The sequence below is a fragment of the Globicephala melas genome, chromosome 13, assembly GCF_963455315.2.
Source record: "Globicephala melas chromosome 13, mGloMel1.2, whole genome shotgun sequence".
In the NCBI taxonomy this organism is placed as follows: Eukaryota; Metazoa; Chordata; class Mammalia; order Artiodactyla; family Delphinidae; genus Globicephala; species Globicephala melas.
This window is the reverse complement of record NC_083326.1, coordinates 38,421,156-38,444,629: the sequence shown is the minus strand read 5'-3', so window position 1 is coordinate 38,444,629 and position 23,474 is coordinate 38,421,156. Positions and strand designations below refer to the sequence as shown.

General features: G+C 46.7%; 1 protein-coding gene across 5 annotated transcripts in view; it reads left to right on the top strand.

Moving 5' to 3' along the window:
* Window positions 1-23,474, top strand: part of FHOD3 (formin homology 2 domain containing 3) — a 501,308-nt gene that overhangs the window by 284,788 nt on the left and 193,046 nt on the right. For all 5 annotated transcript variants that reach the window (XM_060283165.2, XM_030876573.2, XM_030876572.2 and 2 more), the window contains exons 7-8: window positions 13,054-13,165; window positions 20,616-20,710. In XM_060283165.2, coding sequence (XP_060139148.1) covers window positions 13,054-13,165; window positions 20,616-20,710 — 207 coding nt within the window. The remainder of the gene's footprint in view (window positions 1-13,053; window positions 13,166-20,615; window positions 20,711-23,474) is intronic.

The window sequence follows — 23,474 nt, the reverse complement described above, 5'->3', positions numbered from 1 at the left end:
TTGCAGCTAAATAATTACTTTTTAAAAGAAAGAAAAAGTGTTTTCAATAACATGTTTCATTCTATTTACAAAAATCCATCTTTAAACTTCCCAGTCAGAGGTAAGAAGCAGATGCTCAACCCATGGCTTTCCACACAGTATGGATTTTTTCTTTTAGTGTATCTGGAAGTCTCGTGAATTGGGGTAAGGTGATTCAGCTTGTACAGCATAGCCTTTCATCATCCTCACGCAGAGTCTGCCTCTCTGTATCCGTATGGATCCCCTTCTGGCCATGGGGGAGGCCGCAGGGGTTGTCCACCTCCTTGTGGGTTTCATGACCTCCTGATGTCATCATGAAATCCGCCCATTCTGTGTTGCTATTTCTGCATTTTTCTGTCTGCCCCACTGAAGCTCATTCTTCCAGCTGTGCCCGAGGTTGCTGGTCACAGATCTCCAGACTTTCTTTGTACTGTGTGGGGATGGCCCTGTGTCCCGACTCCCATGTAGCCTAGTTGCTAAACCTGAGTCTAGGGGAGCTCTGGCCACAGCCCCCTTTCACACACACACACACACACACACACACACACACACACACTCCTCTCTCTCTCTCTCTTACACACCTTAGAGAGCCATGCTCCCTCTTCTCCCTACCCCCCCACAACCCCCCCCACACACACACACTGGGAACACTGCTCAAAGTTTCGTTAGGATGGTAGAATGATGAGAAGTAACGGTGCAGTGTGTAGGATGGAGGTGGGTGGGTTGGGGAGAAATTGACAGGGATGGGAAGCTGGGGGGCTAGCACAGTATCAAATCTCTGAGGTGATGAGGCCTGGCTAAGAATTACAGCAGAAACGGAACGATGAAAATTTGGAGACATTTTGAGGAACAGCTTCCTAGGATGGGGTTCCTGCATGTAGAAAAACAAAATCAAGAATCAAAGCTAGGGTCATAGTTTTGAATCTGGGCAGCTAGAAATACATCATTGCCTCTGGCAGGAGTAGAAAAGTTGGATATTGGGGTTCATTAGCAGGAAAGCTTTGGCATACTGGTTGTGAGATGAAGGCAGTGTCTCCCAGGAGAGCTAAGCAGGTGTGTCCAGGGTGCCAGGTGCTCCGGGAAGTGCTGCCTCGTTGTGGAGGAGAGGACCTTCCGTGAGCCCTTTGGTCATGGTCACTGGCATGTCACTGCCAGTGTGATCCACTGAGATGACCTACATGTGGGTGAGATCTGAAGCGCTTTTTAATTTTTTTTTTTTGGTTAAACTTTCTATTTTGAGATAATTGATAATTGTAGATTCACATATAATTGTTAGAAATAATACATAGAGGTCCTGTGTAATCTTCACCCAGTTTTCTCCAAAGGTAACATCGTGTAATACTGTACTACAATATCTCAAATCAGGAGATTGAGATTTGGTACAGTCAAAAGACAGAATATATCCATTACCAGCAGGAGCCCTAATATCACTTCCCTCCTATTCCCACCCCCACTTACATCCCTGGCAACCATTCATCTGTTCTTCATTTCTACACTTTTGTGATTTCAAGAGTGTTATATAAATGGTAGTGTGCACAGCATGTAACCTTTTGGAGCTGGCTTTTTTTTCACTCAGCAGAATTATCTGAAGATTCACTGAAGTGCTTTTTGAGTTACATAATATAAAATAGGATCCTAGCCTTGAAGAGATGGCAAAGTCTTGTTCAAGGTGTTCCTGACATTCACCAGCCACATTGCTGATACTCCGGCAGAGAGAGTGCCATTTCCCCCCAAGAGCCATTAATAGACACTGGAATTGAGGGAAAGCCTTCCTTATTGGGACCCACCTCGGCGTCTCTGTAATTAACCAAACGCTGTGCACTGCCTTCTTGAACAACACACACTCACTTCCCCATGATGCTCTTTGAGTTTTTAAAGGCAGTTATCATGCCACCCTGTCCAAACTAAACTCAGTGGTTTCCACAGATAGTCCTTGGGGATGTAGTTTGCAAATCCTCATCATATGGGTTACTAATTTTTCTGTCTACCCAGTACAAAGAATAGTAATATGGTAGGCTCCTGGGATACGATGTCACTCTTCCACAAATCTTACCTCTGATTTCAGCAGCAGCCCTGGGTGCTGGCCCAAATCAAACTGGTAGTTCACTATACCTCCCAGGTTTGTTTTTTTTTTCCCCACTCATCCACGTTTGCCAGTTTCTTCCATTCTGCATCTCTGTGATCGTTTTACACCTAAGTGCAGAACTTTGCATTTTTTTCCCATTGATTTCAGGCCAGAGTTTCAGCCTCAATATACTTTTGAACTTTGCCCATTCATCACATTAACTCTTAATCTTAGTTTTATTTAACGTAAATTGAATAAGCAGAGTTTCTGTGTCATTGACCAAAATGTCGACAGAGGCAAGGAATGTGTAAGGCAGTGCAGCCTGCAGGTCAGCACTGATCAGTTAGGGCACTGGGGCCATTTTAGTGCAATTAGTGGGAAGGCATCTAACTCTATGATCATCCAGCCTCGTTTCTTCATTGAGTTTACAAGGTAAACTGGTGGTAAGGGTAAGAGCTTTAGGGTCAGACAACCTGTGTGATCCTTTGGGTAGATTATTATTTTTTTCTATAAAATGGAGATAATAATCTATAAAATGAGGATAATAATAATGAAGAATATGTAAAACACTGAGCATTGTACCTGCACCTAAGTGCTCAGTGTTGTGAGTTAAAAACTCTTTTTCACTTGTCTACCACCTCCTGTTTAAAAAAAAAAGAGATGCACTCAGCTTGCCAGGACCTGTTCACCTGGAAACTGCTGGTCCCGGCTGTTTCCCTCTCTTTTCTAAGTGCTCATGACACATTCGTCCAAAATATGTCTTGCATGGGTAAAACTTCTATTCACTCTTTTGTCTTCTATGTTTCATTTGGGCAGTTTCTACTGACTTATCGTGAAGGAAACTGATTCTGTGCTCCTCTGTGTTGAGTCTTCCTGATGAACTTCTGAACACATTCTTCATCTCCTTTAATGCTTATTTCCAGCATTTCCATTTGAGTCTTTCTTCTAGTTTCTCTCTGCTGAAATATATCATCTGCTTATGCAAGTTGTGTACCTTTTCCACTAGCTTTTAACATCTTAATCACTGTGAATTTTATAGTTCCAGTATTGAGTCAAGTCTAAGTCTGGTTCGGTTGATGGCTTCATTTCTTGATAGCAGGGGTGGGGAGTTGGAGCTTTCCTGCTTTTTTGTACATCTTGTAATTTTTGGTTGAAAGCTTGGTATCATGTATAGGACAGTATAGACTGCGGTAGGTAGTATTTATGCCTATAAATGGGCAAGTCTCTAACGCTAGGCTATTTGAGAGGTTGTCAGTCTGCTCTCGAGGGGAACAGGGTTTGGGTTTTGCTGTTGCTCTGGTATGTTCCTGCACCACCAGTTTTCAAGTTCCTTAAGGCATTATCTTGTGCTTGAGGTGAGGACTGGTTTGCCAAAGGGTTTTTCTCAAAGTTCCTTTTTTCACTGTCAGCTTGAGACCTTTTTATGCGTCTGAGCCTCAGAGGGGGTCTCTCTCCATGCTCCTGTCCCTCTGCTAGCGACAAGCACCAGTGACACTTCCTGGACCGGGCTTTCTCCATCATCTTTGTTTTCGACGTTGGTCTTCAGAAGGGTCAGTGTGCCTGGGTCTTGGTGGCGGGGTGCGGGGCGGGGACTACCTCAGTGATCCTGTACCTCCCTCGGTAGTAGGGGACCTCTAAACTTCTGTGCTGAGGATGGTTTCCTGCTCCTGCCGCAGAAGCACAGAGTCTTATTCTTCTCCCTTCTCCTACGCCCCCTGTGCGTCAGGGGCAACAAGATTTGCTGTCCTTCCCTGCGGCTTACGGCTTTTGTCTCATAGAGGAGAAGGCTCGGGTGTAGTTTCCTGCCTGTCCGGGTGGTGTGGTAGCTGCTCCCCTCCTCCTATGGGGTGGTTGCTGTCGTTCTCGTTATCTGCTTGTGCATCCCCCAGCCTGCACCACGGGGAGACTTTCTTAGGTCTCCATCCCTGCCCGATCTTCCTCGTGGTGCCGTGGAGGTCATTGCACAGCGGCTGTGAGTGGATGCTGAATCCCTCTGTGTCTGTAGCTCCCAGGGGTACCATACTCTCATGATAGTCTATCCTTGGCCATTTGCTGCAACTATGATCTGAGTTTGACTTGCTTCTCGGCATGGTGGCTCCGTCTTCCTACTCTGCTCTACTTATATGGGCCATTGCTGTGTCCCACCTTTTCTTGGTGGAAGGAAAACTGTTCCTTTTTAGCTTTCATGCTATTTGGTTGCCCTGAAATCCCATCTCTCTAGTGGATTCAAGAAAAGTTGATTTTAATGATTATTTGGCCTTTTTTCTTGTTAGGTTTGGAGCAACACTCTTTGTAGCTTTCTGAGTAGGAGCCAGAGGTTCAATTTTGTATATTTAAAAACACGATAAATAAAATACCATGAGAGCTACTCAGGCAATGAATTCTATCAGATTTTTATGTTTAATCTTTCCAAATTACTTGAATTAATATGTATTTTATTAATAGAAAATTGGATTAAAACTAATTTCATGATGCAGTTAATGATAACAGATTGAAGAAAAAATAGCTAAAGTTTATTGGTGTAATATGAAATCTTGATATTAAAAAATAACCTTTAAAAACTTTTACTGATTTTTTTATGATAATAAGAGTAATATATTCTCTTTGTATAAGACTTTAGAAATACAAAAAAAAAGTAAAAATCACCTGAAATGCTACTATATAGATATAAAGATTGTTAACTTTGTACATTTCTTTCTACTCTTTTTCTTTGAAATGTTCTTACGTAGTTAACTCTAAATATATTATAAGCATTTTCCTGTATTTTTATGGCATTTCAAAACATGTCTATGTAATATTTAATCATACAAGTGTACTATAATTTATTTGATTTTTCTCATTTTGTAAAATCAAATTGTTTCTAATTATGCACTATAGAGCTTCTTTGTGTCTTCATGAAAACACGTTTAGTGAATGAGGTTGTATTTCAGTTTTTTTCCATGTTTATCAATATTTCATTAGGTAAGATTTTTTAAATTCCACAAGTTGTAATGGCAGGTTCAAGTAATATGTGTATCAGAGATATTATGGGTGCAAAGAGCCAGCCTCCCCTTTATAACTATTGCTCTTTTGCTGGTTATTTGGCTCCATACACCCAGAAAACTAATTCTCACTGATTTGATCTCTTGGATGCCCCCATATGCAGATAATCTCAGTGGAAGGGAAAAAAAAGGAAGTTTTACTAGTCATTGTTTGGGAAGAGGGAGAGGCCAGAGGTTCAAGCCAGACCTTAAACGAGCCAGCAGGTTGAGGGGACCCCGTGGTCCAGGATGAGTCTCCAGCCACAAAGCTGGAACAGCAGCTTCTTCAATCCACTCTGAGATGATCTACTTCAGGGAGCCGATATGTGGAAGGAACCACAGCTCTCCAGAGGCTTATCGATAAACCAGAACGGCAGCTTACTATTTTACACAGACAAGTTCCCCTGTGAACGTAAATGGGAGACACAGGAGCAGGGGTGGGATTTTGACTCTTCTGCCCTTTTAGGACATGTGGCCAAGGACTAGCAGCTGTGTGCTAGCTGCTGGAGAGAGTAAGAATGGGTGGTTCTAATATGGAAGACATCTGGGGTGATGTAAAAACCCCACGGTAGCCGATGTGCCGTTCCTTAGGAAGAGATGTTCTTAGAGAGTTGGGTGGACAGGAGGACTGGGAGAAGCATAGGCTTCCTGGAGCCGCCCTGGGAATAGCCCTACAAGCTCAGGTCTGCCTTTGCCAGCACCGCTCACCCGCATCCCCGCAGCCTCTCTCCACCTGCCAGCACTCACCTGCCCACCTTCTCCACCCATCCAAGGAGATGTGAGCTGACGGCCGAATTCTTGCCAGTAGCACATTCACCATTCCTGAGGTTTGCTTGTTGTCCACTGTCATGTTTCCAGAGCTAGCTATTTATATAAGAAAGTTCTTTAACTTTGATTATTCCTTGGAGAAGGATATATGTCACATTTCCCCAAGGCTTATGTTTTTGCACCAGAGGGAAAGATGGGGTTCCCTACAGTAGGTAGAAAGAATCAGATAGGCCTGGTTTTTCTTTGACTTCCTCCAGAAATTAGCTGCGTGACAAGTCACATAGCCTCCTAGACCAGGAGATTTTGCATCTGAAGGTGGAGATATCACTCATGGGAAAAGTCCCCACCCTGGTTGATTCCCCCCTTCATCAGATACTATCAAGGTGTTCCTTCAGGCAGTATTTCAGTGCAGGGTTTCCGGTAGTGCTTAGTTAACAACAGTGGATTTATGTTACCTGTTACCAACTAACTCTTCATAGTTACACTGAGTCTCCTAAGGGAAAGTTAGCACAGTGGATGTTTTCTGGTCTTGTCCACTTTTAGTCATTATTCTTTAAGAAACCTCCAGCTAAACCCCAGAATTTTATCTCAATAGAACATGTTCATTTGTAGCATTATTTACTATTTTGACATTTATTTGAATTATTTTTGAACAGTCTTCTGTATTTTACATTCTGTAAGATTTCCTACCACTGACTAGTAAAAACTTAAGGGGTTACCAGCCTCACACTTGGCTACTCCGTTAATCACCAAGTTGGTTCCCTTTCTGCACATTTCACTGGGTCATAAACAGGTCGGCCATCAGGGTTTGAGGCAGGTGACTTCCTGTCCTGGCAGAGGTGCCAACCTTAGTGTGTTCACCCCTCCCTCAAGAAACCTGAAAGCCACAGCTCAGAATTCTGGACTCAGGGAATATATTTGGGCCCATACTTTATTTCTGATAAGATCCACCTCATTTTGCAGACAACATCACAGAAGGGGAAAGATTTGGAGTCCAAGGTATCTGTTTGATAACCAGTTACAAAAGGTTCCGGGCACATTCTGAGCTTTTCGCTTAGGAATTCTGAGCTTAAGTATATGTTTAAGAGAAGTTCTTAAAGATAAGTATCTTAAGTCACTTGAATTTTTTGTTGTTGTTAAAATATTTAGTATATTCTTAGTTCTGGTAAGCTTGTAAACAAAGTGGCAAAGCTTTGTGGATCCAGTTAACCTTACAATTTCTAATTCAGTTTTAATAACCAGCATCCCCTTCTATAACATATTTATCCTTTTTTAGTGGAAAATGAAAATAGAATGAAGCATGTCTTTCTAACCCCCTTTGTAATTTAAATCCTGAGGTTTGGAAATTGTTTTCTTTTTATGGTTGCTGAATTTTAGAAGAGGAGTAGGAATTTGGAGATTTCGGGGAATATTTATTTCTACCTAATAAACAGCATATTTGACCTGCTAAGTGTAGTTGTTGGTTTTCTCTAAGTACAATAAAACATGAAGGGAGTTCTGGCTTGCTTTTAAGTGCAGAATTATTGAGAAGCTGCCTTTTATTTCTTTTCCATACATCTGGTGGTTACATTTTATCCAAAACCTAGACACCCGGGTTCTGTACAGGCTGACTCCACGCCCTCCCTGTGGGTTGACTCGGAAAATTAAAAAAAAACAAAAACAAAATCCAGCCAAGCACCGTGTGGACACCATCCTCCTACTCTCAGTCCCTGCCTCCCGACACGGAGGTGACGCGGGAGTCCCGAGTTGTTCGTGCAGTTGTTCATGGAAGCTCGGTCCCTGACTGAGGCTTGACCTGACAAGTGCTGCATCCCTGGGTCATCAGGCATCCTTGTTCCTCTGAAGCCTCATGGCCCCTATTTTACGCTGTGTAGGAGCAGAGAGCGAGAATGACAGCTGCAGCCAAGAGTAAGGCTCATACTTGTGAGAAGCACAGTTCAGTGCTGCCTGCATGTGCCTGTCCTTGTGCAAAGGGGTTGTCTCAGATTCCTGTCATATACTGTGATTTAGTTGCATGTTTTAAAGCAATATAAAGCATAATTTATTATAATGGACAGCACTAAAATAGACTACAGTACTAGTTTTTCCTAGAATGTAATTATAGTTGACCTTTAAATTACACAGAGGTTAGGGACACAGACCCTCCTAGGAGTCAAAAATCCACGTATGAATTAGTCAGCTCTCCGTATTTGTGGTTCCTCTGTATCCATTGTTCTGCACCTGTGGATTCAACCAGCCATGGATCATGTAATACTGTAGTACTTACTTTTGAAAAAAATCTGCATATAAGTGGACCTGCGCAATTCAAAGGGTTATTCAAGGGTCGACTGTATATAAAAAGTAGGTAATGTGTAGCCCAAAGGCTGAGTCTCGACCCCCAGTGTGTTTCCTCCAACCCTAAAAAAGAGGGCTTATTTGTGTTAGCAGGAACCCACAGGTTGTCACACGGCTCTTCTGCACCATGGAGGCCCCGAAGGGCGGCTGGATCAGCCCCGAGCCTGTCCAGCTGTCTCTTCTCCCCACTGCAAGGGCTCTGCTCTGGGAAGCGCTCTCTGTTCTCAGCAGCCTGGCTTGGAGGGCCCTTAACACGGTAATGCTCTCAGTTGTGTGGTATGGAGGTGTTCTGAGTCCTCTCTCCACAGCAGGATGACCATCTCCTTAAAGGCAGGGCTACAGCTTCCTGACTCTCTCAGGGAACCTCGCTGGTGCTGGGCATCTGGAAGGCACTCAAGACATTGAAAGAAGAAGCAGAGCCTCTTGGGATTCAGAGGAACTTTAAATGGGCTCAGCCAGTTCACCCCCATCCGGGTTCTGAATTCCTTCTGCAGTAGCCTTAGCAAGGGCCACTCAGAACCTCTGGATGTGGGGAATCTACCACCCCAGCATCTGGTTGGTCTTAGAGCCACTGCTTCTGAGGCTGACTCCATGTTGCCGTGTTTAACTGTTTTGTGACCAGTTGCTTTGTCTTCCCAAGCGATTGATGCTCCACCGGAATGAGAATCTATTCTTACTGATTTTCCCTCAGTGCTAGATGGATAGGCCGGTGTTTGAGCCTGTGAGTCATTGCAATGAAACCCCTCATTAGAACATGAAGGAGCACCAGGCAGAGATGAAACGTCCTTGGAGTGTCACTGCCCTTTGAGAAATCTTCAGTGTCTGAGCCACGCGGTGGAGTGTGTGCTGGCATCCGAGCCGCTTGTTCCCGCCCCCTCATTTGCGGTCCTTGCTCCTGCCGCCACAGTGGGCCTGCCTCTCCTTCCCCATCACTGGCCTCTGGTTTGCCTCTTCTCAGCAGGTCGGGAAGCTCAGTGGCCGCTCCTGTTAGCATGTGTCTTAGGATAAGTGCTGTGGCACCCGGTGTGGATTTTTAAGAGCTTTGAGATGAGCAGCGTGTTTGGACTTGGAGGAATGGCTGTGTGGCCTCCACTGTGGCTATTCCAAGGTTTTGGAGGGTTTTGATAGCTTTCCAGGTTCTGGAGGGCATCAAATTAAGTGATTTCTGGAAAAATAAGGGTTTGATGTAGAAATCTTTTGAAGTCAGGTACTTTTATTACTTTCAAGTCTGTGCAGTAATGTTAGTGAGGTATTTGTCAGGAGGAGTCCTGCTGGATGTATTTTGATGGTTAGTTGGGACACGCTTGCAATTAGTACCATTCATTTCCATGAAATTAACGTGCTGATGCTCTTTTTTAAAGTAGTTTAACTGTCTAATATGTTTGTGATTAATTTCACATAGTAAGTCTTCCAAACATAAATAAATGTCCACTTAGACTCAGTAGAAGCCAAATTTGTAGAAACCTAAAATCATGAATCAGAAGAGTTTAGGGATTTAAAAAAATAAAATAACAGTGCCAAAAGATCTCTAAACAGAGCCTTTATTGCAAAGGAGAAGATGACATGAATAGGCATGTTGAGACTAATAGAGAAAGAAGGCTCCCTGAGAAAACAGTCAGTGGCTTCTTACTTAGAGAGCCTCATATGGGAGAGTGGGTCCCTGGGACCATGCCGGCCAAGGCCCCGTGACCACAGAGATGCCCAGAAGGGGGTCCTGCTGAGACCAGCTGATGGGGGAGTGGGCTGGGCAGCAGCCAGGTTCTTTCCCACGAAGGCACTGAGGAGGCTTAAACCACATAATAATAGTGTACCCACTGAGGAGGGCGCCAAGCCTGGGCTTGCTGGGTTGTTTTATTTACTTGAAGAAATTTTTTTCAGCTCTCAACGTACAAAGATAGCACAGTTCATCATGCCATGCCTTCCCCTCCTACCCCCAACCTTGTACTGCTGAGAAAAATACTCTGGAATTTAGTCTGTTCTCAGTCAGGGAGAGCAGAGAATGTGGGACTCAGGTTATGAAGTTGAAAACTTCTAAAGAGCTCAAAGCCCTCACAGGAACTCAGGTGCCACTGCGATAAGGATGTCGCCGTGAGGACAGAAGCCCAATACGCTGGTTGTCCTCCGTGAAGTTGTCGGGGCGTGGAGTCGGGGATACAAGGCTGGGTACACATACATTAGTGGTTGGGTGTGCAGAGCAAACCTCGGTGAAAAGGGCGCGCCGGCCTGCCCTTCGTGTGTAATACTGACCCAGTAGTTCCTCGGGGCAGACGCTGTTTCCTGTGTGTCAAATAAAGTAATATCTCCGCCACCAGGTAGCTTCTGCTCTAGTTGGGGGCAACAGAGGAACATCAGGTGAACAAACTTGTGTGTAGCGATTTCAGTTCATGATAAAGGATGTGAAGAAAATAGAACAGGGTGATGTGAGTGACCAGGGGGCTCCTTTAGATGAAGTAGTCAGGAAGCCACTTCCCATGAGGGGAAATTTCTCAGACCTGGAGGATAAGGAAAGGCCAGTCCTGTGGTGACTGGTTAAGGAATAGCCAATGAGAAGACTGAGTCATGCACAAGCTTCAGTGTGTGAAAAGCGCACGGTCGCATGACTAAAGAAAGGTGGCTAATGGAAGCTCCCTGGGCAGAGGGAGAGTGACAGGAGATGAGGTCAGAGAGCTTGGCAGAGACGTAAAGCCCACAGGGGTGGATTCCACCCTGAATGTGACGCAGAGCGAATAGAGGGTTGAGAGTGCCCAGGTCACTCTGGCTGCAACGTGGAGAATGGACTTCATGGTGACAAGCCCAGAAGTACTTAGGAGGCTGTCATGGTGGACAGGGAGATGGAGATGTGGAGGGAGTCAGGGCAAGGACAGCCGCTGACAGCCCTGGACGATGGCGTCATCGTAGGATTGGGTGGGGGAAGGGCAGGGTGACTCCCACTTGCACTCAGTGGATGGCGGGGCCTTGTCCTGAGGTGGGGGCTGTGGAAGGAACATGCTGGCAGTGGTCTGTGGGATGGAATGAGCATGCGTGCCAATCAGGAGTCCTCTTTGGGCCATATTGAATTTGAGGGCCTGTAAGCATTTGAGTGGCGATGTCGGGGGCCAGGCCTGGAGAGCACTGAGTCATAGATGGGACTTAAAACTAAGAGCCTGGATCAGCTCACCTAGAGAGAGCGCACGGCAAGGGACCGGGGGAGTAGTGAGCCCTGAGGCCTTCCCACACCTGGAGGTTGAGCTCCTCCTGGAGAAGGAGCCACCCAGGTAGGAGACTGTGGTCGGCCATGGCGAGAGGAAATTGTTTCTGGAGGGAGCCGTTGATCGTGTCACGTGCTGCTGAGGGTTGAGCCAAAGTGAGCACAGAAGAGTAAGCACTGACCAACGCGGAGGTCATCAGCAGCCTTGACAAGAGTAATGTGATCTGCGCGGTGGAGGTAGAAGCCCTGTCACATTGGATTGAGGAGTCCATGGGAAGTGAGGAAGGGGGGCTAGGGAGGGTGACAACTCTTTTGAAATGTTTTCCTATAACTTGGAGCTGGGAACCAGGGCACTGGCTGGAGAGAGATGTGGAATCAAGGAAAAGCCAGCTGGTTTACTAGGGAAGTAGGACAGAGGAGAAGGGGCAAGGGGTAGAGGGAGGTGCATGTATTTGGAGAAATGACTGGGGGTGGGTGGTGGTTTCACGCTGTTTCCCGCGGCGTGTGCAGGGCTCCAGTTCTCCCCTAGTGCGTACACGTGCCCCTAATAATTCGATGTGAGCTGATGCCTACGGGGGCACTGGGCCTTTCTGCGCTGCAGAGTGAGTGGAGAGCCTGGAGCCGATTCTCCATGGCCACGGGGGTGGGGCGAGGGGACGTGGGCTGATTGGCTGGTCCTTACCTGATCCATTCATTCAGCGAGCAAACATGGCTGAGCCCATTCTGTGCCAGGTGTAGTTCCAGGCCCTTCAGACACGATGCAGATCAGCCCCTGTCCCCTAGAAAGTGCTTTCTGCCGGTGGGGGGCGGGGCACTGCCCAGCCACCTGCTGTGGGTGGGAGGAGCAGCCCCAAGGCAGGTTTGCTGTTTCTCAGAAGCAAGATTTGAACCCATTTCCAGGAGGAACATGGTGTGTGAGTTCCTTGAGAAGGAGGTTCTTGGAAGGAAGTGGGGTGCAGGAAAGGAGACTGTGGGTGGAGGTAGCAGCTGCAGCACCTGCGGGAGCGGGCAGGGAGCTGAGCTGGAACCCCCAGGCTGCCACAGTCCCCCAGCTGCTGAGCTGAGTTAGGGATCTGCGGTAGCATCAGCTGGGAGGTTGGGTGAGTGACCCTCGGCCCGCGTGAGGGAGGGCCCCTGGGCTCCGTGGGGCTCCTCGTGCGTGCAGTGTTCTGGGCCCAGGACTGTGGGGTGAGGCCCCAGGCAGACCTCTCTGCAGTTTTAAGGGCAGGACTTGGTTCAGGTGACCTATTGTGACCCTGGACAAGTCATTTAACCTGCTGTGCCTGCTTCCTCGCCAGAAAAATGAGAATCGATTGTTCTACTTCAGAATGATCTAGTCTGGATAAAATGAAGTAACCAACCCAGCAGCTGTTACCTCGTCTGTTGAGAGACCATTGGTGTGAGCTCTGGGGCCAAAGGCCTTGTGTTCAAATTCTGGTTCTATTTCTAGCTGTGCAATCTTGGGCAGGGGCCTCTGTGCCCTCAAGTTTCCTAACCTGTGCAATGGAGACTGTACTAACGCCTGCCTTCTGAGGCGTCCAGTGAAGGAATCTGTGTAATTGCTGAGAAGAGGGGCTGGGTGCCAGCTGCTGTTAGGACGAAGCTTTCAGGCATCCCCGCCGTGTCTGCAGCTACACGATGGTTGTATCTTTTCTCTGCAGTTCCGCCTGGTGGTGAAGACGGCCCTGAAGCTGCTGCTGGTGTTTGTGGAGTACTCGGAGTCCAATGCACCTCTTCTGATTCAGGCCGTCTCTGCTGTCGACACAAAAAGGGGTGAGTGGTCCCTGCCCACTATGTCATCGAAGTAGAAGCGCCTAATGAAAGAAGGCTTCCACTTTTTACGTGTTCAAAACAGAATTAAGAATGAACAGAATTCCCTTTGTGTGGACTTCCCACCGCAGGAAACGTATATTTTAGGATAGTTAAGTGTACAAAGATTAGGTTAGGGAGGGAACAGTGAAAGAAAAGCACTGCTGGGCTAACCCATAAAGCTAACCCAGCTTATCTTTATGCTGTCTTCAGCCTCCGCGACTGAACACACAGAACCAGTTCCTTATCCTCTTTTCCCATCCTGTTGGGATCACTCTGACTCCTTCCTCTCTTCCCCTCACACCTGCTTGGTTGGCTCTGACCCCCAGATGTTCCTTGAATGTTCTCGCTTCCCTACATCCCACACCCTCACCATCTCACCTGGCATCCCTTGCTTCCTTGAATGTTCTCCCTTCCCTGGCATGCCCACCCTCCCCTCTGCTATTGGAGGAGTCTTCTGAAGCACAAATTTGGCCACATCGTTTTCCATCTAAAACCCGCCAGTGGCTTCCTGGTGCCCACAGGATTAGGACCTGACGCTTCGCCATCTAGCCCCTGTCCACTCGTCACCTCCGCCTCCTACCCGGCTTGCAGCACACCCTCCCTATCTTGGATCAGATGGGCGTATGCTCTCAAAGCCCTCAAGCGTCCCTATTCTCTGCTGTGCTCTTGTCACTGCCCGTCTCCCATGAGTGTGTGCCCTGCTCAAGGGCAGGGTGTCTGTCTCTTCTTGGTGTCCCAGCACCTGGCTGGCCCACAGCAGGCAGGCCTGCTGTACACACTTCATGATGAATGAGCTTTGGATTCGGTTTACTGTAAAGCAGGCCGTGGCTCCTATAATACTGTGAAGCCTGAAGCTAAAATGGGGTGTTTTGTTTTGTTTTGTTTTGTTCTTTTAAAAATATTTTGGTTTTGTTCCTCAGTAGGACATTTTTATTAATATTATCATTCCCACAAAGACTCTAACAAGAACAAAAACTTGATAACATTATTTTTTTTCTTTTTATAACAGTAACACTCTGTAGAAAATTTGGAAAAAACAATGTAAAGGAGACCGTAAAAAATCACCTCTAATCTCACCAGAGAGAATTGTTGTTAACATGTTGGTGTATGGTTTTGTGTGTGTGTGTGTGTGTCTCTGCATGTGCACACACATGTTTATGAACAAGTCAGCCGAGGGACAACTGTCAAAAAGGAACGAGAGGCCTAAATAGTCCTCTTTGATTCAAACCACTTGTGTCTCTGACTTAGCATTGCTCAGAGACCCACATCCAGGGCTGAATCCAAAGATGAAAGAAAGCAGCTTACTAGTTGCTTTGAAAGTTTGAATATAAGTTAATGAAAGCCATCCAGGACCGTGAGCTGGGCTCCCGCACTTTCCCCACAAACACGCAGGCAGACCTCAGTCCCCAGCTCGGTGGATTGCAGGCTGGAAGGGACTCCAGGCCTGTGTGTAGGTGTATCACAGAGGCAGTCCCTAGTGTGTGGTCGGGAGCTGTGAGTCTGGAAAGTGGATCCCAGACAGGGGCAGGTTTCTTTCTGCCACAGCCCGTTGCCATCTGAAGCACGAGCATGAAGACCTTCATGGCCTCAGGAGCAGATCAGTGGGACCCCCTGAGAATCCTAATGGAGGCTCTCAATGGCTCAGAAGCCAGGCCGGGCTTTCCCAGGGCCAGTCAATGAGGCCTAAGGCCAAAGGTGGGTATTTGTGGAGAGAGTGAGGCCAGTCCTTTCATCGGTCCTTGGAAGATTCATACTCCATCCTCCAACTCTGGGGGTTGCTTTAGGACAATTAGCGGACTCTTCATTTGCCTGTCCTAAATTTCAGGTAACCCATGGGCCCTTGTCGTGGGCGCCATGTTAGAGGGGACAACCTTCTTGTGACCTTCCTTCCTCGGACTGCACATTTCATGGAGGGCATGTTGTGGACGTAGAGGAGTGATCCCGAGGGCACCCTACCCCCGAGACTCTACCTGCAGGCCCAGTCAGAGGCTGTCAGCTCTACTCTCTCCCCCAAGACAAAACAATGGCCATCTTTCCCCAATTTGTAAAAATATAAAATCAAAACAGCCAAGGGGTTGTTTCTTCAACGTCACGATTTTTGCCTGTAAAATTTCTTAAGCTTCTGGCAAGTGCTGTCACCTGTCTGCTACTGAGCACTAGTGGCTGAGAACAGAAAGGAACAACACTGATGGAAAAACTCATCCATAGCTTATCACGTGTGGTTCATTCCCATGTTTCTCTATGGCATGTGTGGTCTCGGCCATGATTTTCTAACATATACATATAACATCATCCTCTTTTACTGCTAGTAAAATTGTTCCTGAACCCTGTGCTGGAATTGGACATCTAAATATGTCATGCTCGGGCTTCCCTGGTGGCACAGTGGTTGGGGGTCTGCCTGCCGATGCAGTGGACGCGGGTTCGTGTCCCGGTCCGGGAAGATCCCACATGCCGCGGAGCGGCTGGGCCCGTGAGCCATGGCCGCTGGGCCTGTGCGTCTGGAGCCTGTGCTCCGTGGCGAGAGGGGCCGCGGCAGTGAGAGGCCCGCGTACCGCCAAAAAAAAAAAAAAAAGAAAAAAAAATCTTAAATATGTCATGCTCTTCTGCAGGAAGCAGCATGACTAGCAGGTGTGTTTCCACCTGGCAAGCTTAGAAGCTGCTCTCGCTCTCCAGTCCCCTCTCAGCTGGACCAGCAAGTACACAGACGTGCCAGAGGTGACTGAGGGCCAGCCGAGTACGTCCATTTCCACACAAGTTTATAAATAAGCCATAAATTTGACTCCTCAAGGTGGCTTTAGACTCATTTTGGGGGAGATAGGGTGGAGAATGGGCATGTTATAGACTTTTTTAGTAGAAAGGAATTCTTTTGGATGATGAAAACTGTTAAGTTTAAAGAATCAGCAAAGAAAATCAACAAACGAGCTAAAAGACCTCAAAAATTACTACCGCCTACGGCAGATGAAGTTGTCTGAGAACAGATTCCTCTGGTTGCTTTATAAACATCGCACATCCCACACGTGGGTTAACCAGAAGTGTTCATTTGTGAGCGTGGATGGACAATTTGCTGTTAGGCCAAGAGTGGGCCAGTTAGGGAACAGCAATAAAAGCTGAGGGATCTAGGTGTTTCATAGAGACTAATAAATATGCATGAATTAATGAAAATTAAACGGGCCCCATTTGATCCCGGCAACTGCCCCTTTGGTTCAGGGGCTAGAATGAAATGGTGGACTGGAGTTAGTCTCCAGGGCATGGCTCAGTGTCACACCTGTCTGCACATACTGCAGGGGCAGACTCTTTTTTTAAAGATTTATTATTTATTTATTTATTTTTGGCTGCATGGGGTCTTGGTTGTGGCATGCGGGATCTTCGTTGAGGCATGAGGGAACTTTCGTTGCGGCACGCGGGCTTCTCTGTAATGGTGGCATGCAGGGTTTTTTTCTCTCTCTAGTTATGGCGCACAGGCTCCAGAGCGTGTGGGCTCTGTAGCTGTAGTGCACGGGTTCTAGAGCATGTGGGCTCTGTAGTTTGCGGCACGCGGTCTCTCTAGTTGAGGCGCGCAAGCTCAGTAGTTGTGGCGCGCGGGCTTAGTTGCCCTGCAGCATGTGGGATCTTAGCTCCCTGCCCAGGGATCTAACCCGCGTCCCCTGCATTGGAAGGCGGATTCTTTACCACCGGACCGCCAGGGAAGTCCCAGGGGCAACTGTTTTGCCTGCATCTTCAAGTCAGTTTCCCTTCCTAGTGGATGGGGCCAGGCAGGAAGAGAGAAGGGCAGTAAACACTCATGGAAGCCCACGGGAGGGCCTTGCCTTGTCACTTTGCTATCATCAGAGACTTCCTTTCCTGGGGACCTTTGCTGTGGTGGTCAACAGGAAACTGGTCGAGAACCCTCTGCTCCCCTGGGCGGGGTGCCCCTCCCTCTGCCTGTATGAGTTTGCCTCTCAGACACAGGGGGCGGCACTTATTTTGTTACCCACAGACTGGGTAACTTATTTTGAAATTTCAGTCATAAATCTTGAGTCCTGCTAATTTGGTTCAGCACTGCTTTTGAAGAAGTTCCATTTTTCATTTGAATGTGAGGTGATGAGATATGACATAATTTTTAAACATGTGTCTAACACATGATTAACAGGGGAAAAAGAATCCAGCTGTCTTTTCAAGCGATCCCGTCTCTGACTTCTGCTCAAGGATATGTTGCTCTGTGAAGAATGCACAGAGCATGGTGGAGGTTAGAGTGGGCAGAACTCAAGCTCTGTTTCCATTGCTGCTTAGAGCAGAGGCATACCTGTTAAGTGTTCATTGATCACGCTGAAAGGCTTGGAACATGCCACTGGGACCTTGTATTTGAGCGTTAGACCAACTTGTGTACAAGGCATCGTGCAAAATAGCTTACTCTTTTCTTTTGGGTTTAATACAGAGACTCGGGGGGAGAGTAAGAGGGAGAAGTGCTGAGCAGTTTATTCTGGGTTGAGGGAGGAGTGCTGCGGTTTGGTGGGAGGAGGACTCTGGCCTGGGAGCCTGTGTGGAAGGCCTATGGGTCCGTGTGGGTGTCCTCCACCCACCACCACTGCAGTGGCGGCTACTGCTGTTCGAGTGCCTGCCATGCAACAGACGCTGTTCTAAGCGTTCTTCGTATAAAACTCATTTGTTTGACGAATTTATAAGTGCCAACCATGTGCTTGCAAACATCAGAGAAAAGCCAGGCTGTCATGGAACCTACACTCACTGCAGTGTTTGGGGTGGAGGAAGGGGAGGTGGAGTTGGAGGGAGACGGATGATAATGATGAAGGAAATTACTGTCTCCTGACGTTCTCCATCAGTGCTCAGGAGAATCGACAAAGTGCTCTACCTCCATGACACCTCATAGTGAGCCTCTAGGGTGGATCCGATCCCTCCAGGTTAGACGCGTCTCTCTAGCCTCTGTTCATTCCACTACTTTGGGGCTCGGTTTCGTTCTCTGTTATGTGAAGGGGGAAGATCGTGTGGTTTATGATTCTAATACAGGACCGTCCCCTACCTACACATACACACACGTAAACCCCAAATGGAGCAACAAAGGTGATGGTGGTGGGGGTGAACTGGACCATTTAGTTCTGACAGATGGCGGCTCTTGGGACAGTTACGACTGCTGGTGCTTGATACAGGCCAGCTGGAGCCCTGCCAGGCTATTTGTGTTGAACTAGAAGGTTTCTTCCCCTTCCCCTTCATTCTTCTAAAAAGTTTCTATTTTCTGGTCCCCACACAGTCAAAGGACAGTGAACATTTATCCCAACAGTGTATGAATACATGCAAATTTCCAGTCTTGAAATCCTTAAATGGTAAGAAGGGAGTCAGATATTACCGCTGAAGAACACGGTTTTTAATTAAACCAGTGTTTGAGTGTTTTCATTATAATGGATAAACTAGTCCACAGATATGTGTGTCTGCACGAGAGAGAGAGGAAGAGAGGAGATAGTCCAGGTACATCCCTCTCTCTGGGATGCCTGTGGTTGCTTCTTGTCTTTTCCTTCCCCAGGCCCTGTTTGACATGAGTGACCCCAAAGTAAGGAACCAGGAAGCAGTTCTGGACCCCCGAGCCCCACTAGGAATCCTTCGCACTGATGTTTTCCCTCTTGCATAGGCTTTTCTTTACGCGTATGTGGGGAACCCAGTAGAACTCGTGTTTTCGTGTTTTGTACTGAGGTCGGGTGTGAGTGTGAATGACGGAAGTTGTCCTTGTTATAAACATGAGCAAAGGCACTTGGAATGCTTGACCGATTCCTGGACAGTGAGACCCATGACCTACTGACCACACTGATTGTCTTGAGGGCGGAAGCAGTTACTTTGCTGGGCTTTGGAGAACAGGTGTGGACTTCAAAATAGTTTGATGATAAAGATCAGCAAGAAGATAATTTTCAAGAATTTCAAGAATTTCAAGAATTTTCAACAGTTAGCAGGCAAAGGATCATGCTTTTGTGTTCACAGTAACAAAGGGTCATAGAAGCTTAGTCCATAGGTTCATAGTTTGGACCAACTGGGCAGCTAGTCCAAAGGAAAAGGCTTTTTGTTCCCTGGCTGGGAGCACCAACAGACCTGTACATCAAACTACATCTGTGTCTTTCACATTGTATAGTAGGTGCCTATTCCTTTTAAAATTCTCCTGTCTTCTCTTCTTTTCTTACGGTGTGCATTTAACCCTCTGGCTCTTTTACAACTGCCCCAGTTTAACCCACCTATGCCCTCTCAGGGGTCTCCAGTCACTAGTCAGACATTTTATTGAGCACCTACTATGTGCCGGGCACTCTGCCAAGGGCACAGAGATAAGACAGACACATCACTGCCCTTGGGGAGCTTTTGTTCTCAAGGCCAGGAAATCAGCTCTGACATAACCCATCCATGAATCAGCATTTGGAACCCACTGGTTTTAGGTTACTTCAGACTTTACTTTTTCAGCAAAAATAAGCCATGTCCCTTTGAGATCTTTATAGAGAAAGCAGGAAAGAGCTGCACGTTCCACACCGCCACGCCAAGGGCAAGGCAACACTTCACTGCAGATGTTTATCTCCAGCGTAGGAAATCACATCAGGACGTCGTGTACCCTTTGTGGCCTTGGCCTTGGCTTGGCGATCCTGAACGTGGAGGGTTTCCCTGCCCTCCCTGGAGCCACGGGACAGCCTCCAGGAGCCTCCCCCAGGAGCTCCACTGAGGAGTCACCTCTTGCACCAAACCTTCCTCGACCATCGCACTGCAAGAGACAGACCTCCCTTGCTGAGTGACAGGCTTGGCTAAGTGCTTTGCCTTCTAAGTGCTTTTACCCTGTGCTGAGGTGTGTTCCTGTACTTGTGCCTAACTGTTCCATTTGATTATAACCTCTTGATGACAGACTCCCAGAGACCCAGTTCCTTGGTACCTGGTTGATGCTTAAATAGTTATTTGTGCCTTGATTGAATACAGATAATATACTTCTGTTCTTGAAATGTTTGCTAGATGGACGTTTCACAGTTATTGTTTGAAGTCCATTGCTAGAGTGACTGTAAAGCTCTCCTGTGTCCCCTTTCCTTGCAGGAGATGGACATACAGAGAGTGCTTACAAAGAATTTCCACACTTGGAGAGTAAAATGCATGGTCTAAAAAAAGCTGCATATGAATGGATTTTTAAAAAATCACCTATTTAATATAAAGGGAACTTTTCAAACAAACTGATAGGCATCCTGACACTGAAGAGTATACGTTTTCAAGTAGACAAGGATGACATGGTATATCGTCACCTAATTGGAAACATATTCAAGTCCATCCTAAGAATTGTGTCATGCTTTGAAATTTGGTGACTGAAAGGCACTGCCATCATTGGGTGATAAGTCTCTGGATAAACTGTGATGTGAATTGGACAAGGAGTGTTGACTTGCTGTTTCTAATGATTTTTGCTTTATTCTAGGAGTCAAACCTTGGTCAAATATCATGGAAATCCTGGAGGAAAAGGATGGGGTCGACACGGAGTTGCTGGTTTATGCAATGACTTTAGTGAACAAGGTCGGTTGATGTTTGTTACCGGTTGAACTGTGTCCCCCCACGCCAAAAGATGTGTTCCTGTAGATGTGTTCCTGAAGTCCTAACCCCTGGTACCTGTGAATGTGATCTTATTAGGAAATAGGATCTTTGCAGATGTAATCAGGTTAAGATGAGGTCATTAGGGTGGGCTCTAATCCAATAGGACTGGTGTCCTTATAAGAAGAGGAAAAGAGATACACATAGAGGGAAGACAAGTTAGACACACATACATGAGGAAGACAGCCAGTGAAAGCAGGGGCAGAGATTGGAGTGATACATCTATAAGCTGAGGACCGCCAAAGGATGCTAAGCGTTGTCAGCAGCCAATCCCGGATGAAGCAAGGACGGATCCTACCCTAGAGCCATCGGAGAGAGCGCGGCCCTGCCGACACCTTGACGTCAGACTTCTAGTCTCTCCACCTGGGAGAGAATAAATTTCTGGGTGTTTTTCTTCTTCAAAAAACCAGTTTTTTATTTTTAAAGCTCTGCCATGTTTCTAGTGGGTGCCGAGGGTCACCTGCCACACTCACACCAGGTGGTCCTTGTAGCCAGCTAACAGTCTGACCATCAGCAGACCAGGCCAGAGAGGTCCACTGGGGGGTGGTTCTGCCTTGCTGCTGGTCCTGATAACTTCTTGCTCCAATTCATCTACGATAATTTTGCCCTCCGAGTCCCAGATCTTGATGCTGAGCCAGCGGCAGCACAGAGCCAGTAGCATTTGGGACGGAAGCACAGGGCGTTGATGAGGTTCCCACCATCTAGCGTGTGAAGGTGCTTGCCTTCGTTGAGGTCCCACAGCTTGGCCTGGCCATCCTTGCCTCCAGAAGCACGGAGGGGTCCATCTGGAGAGATGGTCACAGTGTTCAGGCAGCCTGTGTAGCAAATGTGATTGGTCTTCAGCTTACAGTTTACCAAGTTCCATACCTAATTTCTGTTGTTTTAAGCCTCTCAGTTTGTGGTACTTTGTTATGGCAGCCCTAGGGAACTAGTACATGTGAAAGTCTAAAATTTGCCCTCTGAAGAAGAACCGCATCATGTGCACCCCCGTGGCGGGAACACCCTTCAGCATGCCTCTTTGCAAGAGAAAACCCTTTACACCCACGTGTGGCATGTGTGCTGGTGCTCATACCTGTGAAGGCCTGAGAGTCTGCATGCTTTCTGTGCTTTGGTTCTTTCCAATGAAACCGGAAAGAGGGTAGCGAGAATTTTATGCCTGCTCGCCCTATCAAGATGTCCCCTTGAAAACATTTTCCCTTAAGAATATAGATTAGCAAGTTTTACTCTAAGGAAATCATTCACAATCAGACAGAAAAGCAAGCACCCTGTTCCACGGCTTACTGACTTCTGACTGCTGGGGGCGAGGTATGGATTCCTGAGGGCGGGTCCCGTCCTCCTCCTGTGATGGTGACCTCACCCTTGTGCTCCCTTTCCTCCCATTACGTCCTCCCTGGTCACCAGCTTGTGTCCGTCCTGAGAGGTGCTCTGACCGTGGGTCCCATGCTGACCTGGGACAGCCCACTCTCAGGACTGGAGCTTCTTCATCCCGGTGCTTGGGCCCCTTCCTCATTAATAATTGAGGGAGGGTGGGGTTGTTTCTCTTCCCTGGACTCCAGACGCTACATCAGCCACCCCAAGATCCTCCCTTTTTGTGCCCCAGGCTGCCGGGTGCAAGCCTGAGGACCAACTGCAGTGATCATTAGTTCTTCAGAAAGGACCCAGAATCTCTTCCTGAAATGTAACTGGAGAAACATTTCCCCTGATGACTGGGGACAAATTAGTAGAAAGCAACATAATTATGAAGAGTAATTCTACTAGATATTAAAATGTTGTGCAAACTCTAAGGATTAAAACAATGTGGTCTTGACTCTTTCCTCAGCAGATGGCTGGAGCAGAGGGGCTGTGAGACAGACCTCAGTGCACAGGATGACTCACCCTGTGATTGAAATCCATAGGGATGGTCAGCTTTATTCATGACTGGGAGAGGTTTTGATAAATGGAAATAAACAAAAACATACTTTGACTGTATACCAAAATAAATTTCAGGTAGATTAAAGAGTTCAGTGTAACATATCAAACTGTAGAAAACTGAGGAAAAACTAGAGGTGAAGATTAACTGGTCTCTAGTTGCCGAATAATAAAATAGTAAAACCAGCCAAAAAGATTCCAAAGCAAAGGACTTAAATATTTCACTGTATAAAACTATAAACTATAAAACATCTTATTTTAAAATGAAATCCAAAACAAAAACTAAAGGCAAGTGACAAACTGGGAAATTGTTTGCAAAAAACTGGGCAGAAAATGATACTATCCTAAATATATTAAGAACTCAGTTGAAAAATGAATGACATTAACCCTACTAAGATTAAAAGAAATATACAGTAAAACAACAAGCCATTTTCTCCGGGTCACATGGGCAGTGATTGCTTTTTAATGAAATGCCGCTTGTTGATGAGGTCACAGGAAATTTCCTACAGTCCTGGTGGGGAATGGGCATCATTTTTCTGGAAGATAATCCTAAGAATTCGGTTTTTATTTTCAAAGCTCTTTGTGAGTTGATTTTACCATGCAATTTGAAAGCAATTTTCTGTTGGTTTTTGAAGATGAAGGTCACCTATTTCCTGTCGTTTTCAGTCACTGCCACTGTTTCGGAAAACATTAAATTCAGCAAAAATGGCATTTTCACTCTTGCACAGTGTTTTCATTGTAATGCTCTCCACGTTAGTGGTAGAGGCCATGCTTGGCTGTG